The 4162-nt window shown below is 38.4% G+C and overlaps 1 protein-coding gene across 1 annotated transcript; it reads left to right on the forward strand.

The window, feature by feature from the left end:
• Window positions 1-205: 205 nt before the first annotated feature.
• On the forward strand, window positions 206-3842 carry LOC116215625 (PITH domain-containing protein At3g04780). Its single transcript, XM_031551407.1, has 8 exons — window positions 206-366; window positions 543-629; window positions 1403-1526; window positions 1885-1933; window positions 2020-2077; window positions 2279-2325; window positions 2467-2544; window positions 3409-3842. Exons 1-8 carry the CDS (start codon window positions 328-330, stop codon window positions 3455-3457), a joined length of 531 nt encoding a protein of 176 aa, XP_031407267.1. The 5' UTR covers window positions 206-327; the 3' UTR covers window positions 3458-3842.
• The last annotated feature ends 320 nt before the right edge of the window (window positions 3843-4162 follow it).

Below are 4162 nucleotides of genomic sequence, written 5' to 3' on the forward strand. Positions count from 1 at the left end.
TTATAAATTTACTCAAGCAATATCTATTTACAAAATTTTTATTTAATACCAATTAAAAGTTAAACATTCCAAGACATGTAGCCATGATGCAGATTGACCATGTCACGAGAGAAGAATGAAAATTTTATAAAATTCACCGCCCGGTGAAAATTCTTAGTAAATAAGAAAAAGTAGGTAAAGTACAAGTTCCCCCCACCACCCATAAAACCGAAGAAAAGAATCTTCATTTTTCCTCTCTAATAAAAAGTTTCGTCTCAGCTGTCGTCAAACGCATTCTTCTACACTGAATCCTCGCGAATCTCCCTTCATCTCCAAATTCGATCAGCCATGTCCGCCGAATCGGCCTCCGGAATTCAGAAGAACCAAGTAAGCCTTCTCTTTCCCCAATCCAATACCTCTTCCTCTCCGCTCTTTGGCCGGAAATTGGGACCCGGCCGTTGATTTCTTAGTGGTTCCCGCCCCATTTCTCCGGCGATCAACATTTTCCTCTAGGGTTTCTACCTGTTGATTCATCATCGTCTTCTTGGTGATTCTTTTGTCAGGTTGACCTAGTGGACTTCATAGACTGGTCCGGTGTCGAATGCCTCAATCAGAGCACCGTTCACTCGTTTCCTAACGCTCTCAAACAGGTACTATTGCATTTCAACTTCATTGCCTTGTTTAAGATTCAATCTTGTTGAAATCGTGTCAATTGCATTAAAGGAGTTGATTTAGAGTTGAATTGGGTGCACTGACTCAATCTTGATTCTCTTTCTTTTCTCTGTTTTGTTTCTCTATCTTCGTTGAAATTGTGTCTTGTGACTGCATGAAACAGCATAACTGCACTGTTCTTGGATTTATTGCGCTTGTAGTAACTGATTTTTCGATCTTCTACTGGCAGTTTGCTTGCTTGCTCTTGATAATGCCCAGCATACTGGCTCCTTGGGTTGGTTCAGGATATTTTGCCTGTTCTCCATGTTTGTTGCTTGGTTTTTGGCCCAGAAAATTTTGGCCAAGCCAAAAAGAAACCGAAATGGAAACGAGATAGCAGTTTTTATGGGCTTTGATAGCATTTCAAAACTTCATAAATCCATAGGTCTTTTACCTTGATAATTTATGACTTGCCTTTGGACGGTCCAGACTGACTTGTGTATTAGTCGTATGCTCCCTGGCATAATTAAGTGCAGGTGTGTTCATCTACATTTTTGGGTTGTTTCTTGAGAGACTTGCACACTAAACTTGAAGTCTGCCTGAAGTTAATTGCCTCTCTCCTGTTGGTTTTATGCATCCCTAGTTTAGTTGGAACTTGGATGCTGGCCTGCACTCACTTTCGAACTTATAAAACATTGCAGTCAGTTTCATATCGTGCAATTCTGGAAAATATATCTTTGGCTCTTATAATTTTTGCCTATTTTTGTTATAGGGTTACAGAGAGGATGATGGTTTGGTGCTGGAGAGTCATGCAGATGAGCAGCTTCTGATCTACATTCCTTTTATTCAAGTTGTTAAATTGCACTCTATTGTAGTCACTGGACCTGAAGAGGAAGGTTTAAATCCGACTTTTTAGACCTTAAAAATTGCCCCTGTTTTGAAATTTGATTACGCTTCTTAATATCAAGACATTCGTTAGCCTGCAGTTCTTGTCAAAGTAGGAAAATCTTAAATGATCTTGTGCTTTTTTGGGATAATAATTGCTTCTATGGTCAATTTTGTTCTAGTTTATCCTTCTCTTACACTGAATTTGTTGCATAGTTAGTAGTTGCTGTTCATATTACTTGACTTGGCCCTTGCATTAATTAGTACTTGCTGACTGCATATTTAATTTATATATGTTTTCTACTTTGTTTTATTATTGTATTTGTGTATGTACTATATGCGCATTCTTATGCAAACGTTGTTATACAGGTCCTAAGACGGTGAAACTTTTCGCAAATAGAGAGCACATGGGCTTTAGGTATTGCTGCAATCTTTTGCTTACATCATTGAATTTGAAAGAAAGCATCTAACTCTTCATTTTGTGTATTATGATCTTTTGGGCAGCAATGTTAATGACTTTCCTCCTAGTGACACAATTATCTTATCAGAAGATAATATCAAGGTATATATCTTAGATCTATATGTCTGTCTTATCATACATTACTTTGTTCCTTTGGGTACTTGACCTATAAAATGCTCCTGCTATTATTGTTGTCTTCGTAGTTGACAACTGGTCAATAAAATCTTCTTAGTTTATGCATAAGGAAAATATGCAATTGGCTTTGCTTTCATATTGTAATTATGCCTATATATCACTTTGTAGGGAAAACCATCGATCTTAAAGTACGTCAAGTTTCAAAATGTTCGCAGGTATGTCAATGTTCTTGCACTCATTGCTCTCATGGCATAGTTTAGACTGATCAAAAGAGTAACCTTTTCAGCCATGTCTTACGTTGCAGTTTTTTCCTTTCTAAGTGGAAGGACAACTAATCATAGTGTCTGTTTTTATAGCTTAACAATCTTCATTGAAGACAATCAGTCTGGTTCTGAAATCACGAAAGCACAAAAGATTGCCTTGCATGGGACAACGTAAGTTTTAACTGGCTCCATAATATTGATGTTGAACTACTGCTATTCCTCAATTCCTTGCTTTTGTCTTCCCCCCCGGCAATAATTTGAGGGGAAGTTAGAGGCAGTGTGGTAATTACCTAATGCTCCAGTTAACTTCAAACAAAAAGGATGCAAGCTGTCTTGTGCTGCTCTTTAGTTGGAGTATTGGGATTACACTGGTGTTAGTAGAAACATACAAAGTGCAAAGGGAGTGCAAATTGAGGCACTTATAGACAAGTGATCTGAAGCAAAAGGCCGGGAAATGTTTAAGATGATTACAAGTTTTGTTTCATTCGTTGGCCATGTTTGGTTTGGAGAAAAGAAACAGAATTGGATGAATCTCCAGATATAATGATCCTACATTAGGCAGCAATTCCACTCTGAGACTTATTGATTCACTTGACTAAACCGGGTCCAGAAACGCTTTCTGATGACTGCCTTTTTTGCTGCAGCTCTACTTCTAGCATTCTCATTTTGCTTTTATGGTACCATCTCTCGTGTGAAGGTAGAATATATGGGAAGAAAGAAATAGGCCTATCAGTATGACAGCCACACACTTTATGTGCTGTGGAGCAGTATTTGAATGAGCCTTCTACATGTCAAATGATGTGAGAAATTCAACGGGTCTAATTTATTCTGTCCATAGTAATGATCTTGGGTGCATCTTCTGTTCACATGATTTGCATGTGTGGTTATGGATATGTTTTGTTGATTCATTCTTGTTCTTTTTGTTATGAGGTTTGACATGTGTTGCTGCTTCTATTGAAGCATAATTTGCCAGTTGAATGTTTTCCTGTCCATGCAGAATCTAATTTTGGTTCATTTGTAACATGTTATGTTCAGGATGGAAACGACAGATATGAAGGGCCTTAAGAAGATTGAGGATCATTGACTAGATATACGAATAAGGAGGCATGAACAAATTGTATCCATTCCGAACAATTGTTTACTTGGTGCGCATTGTCTCCAGTTCGCTTCACTTCCGTGTCTCGCACACTTGAGAATATTTGTGATCGAAAATCAGTTACTAGGATGAGCCGTTGTCCTCTCTTTCGTTGCTGCCATAGAATCTGATAACTGATCCTTTGGTTTATTTGGTAGTTGAGAAAAAGAACTGTTGGACTTCCGCTAAGTTCCAGTTCGCCTGAGGTATTGAGATGTAAGTGGCCAAGTGTTTTGCATTTGAAAAGGAGAAGCCTGTAGTTTTGCATGTGGACATGATTCAACTTGATCTAAGGCAGGTTTGCATGGTTGAGTTGTCTCCTGCTATTAACTTCCATGTTGGTTACTTCTGTTATGATTTGTCGAGCACCCGTCGGTGAAGTGAAATTGCAGCCTGTGATCTGATTAAGTGAAATTGCAGCCTGTGATCTGATTACCTAATACACATTCCCAAGCGGAATGTAAGGCATGAATTTGTATCTTGATACCCAATCACGTATCGAATCAAAGAAATGCCAGTGAGGACCGATCATCACATTGGATGCGTTTGGCGTGCATCCTACCTTCTCAATGTGCGTGCACAAACTCATGATCTTAAAGATACATTTACATAGTGCTTATGGTGCGACTTGATGCTTTCAAGCTTAGTTAGAAA

The sequence above is a fragment of the Punica granatum genome, chromosome 7, assembly GCF_007655135.1.
Source record: "Punica granatum isolate Tunisia-2019 chromosome 7, ASM765513v2, whole genome shotgun sequence".
Taxonomy (NCBI): Eukaryota; Viridiplantae; Streptophyta; class Magnoliopsida; order Myrtales; family Lythraceae; genus Punica; species Punica granatum.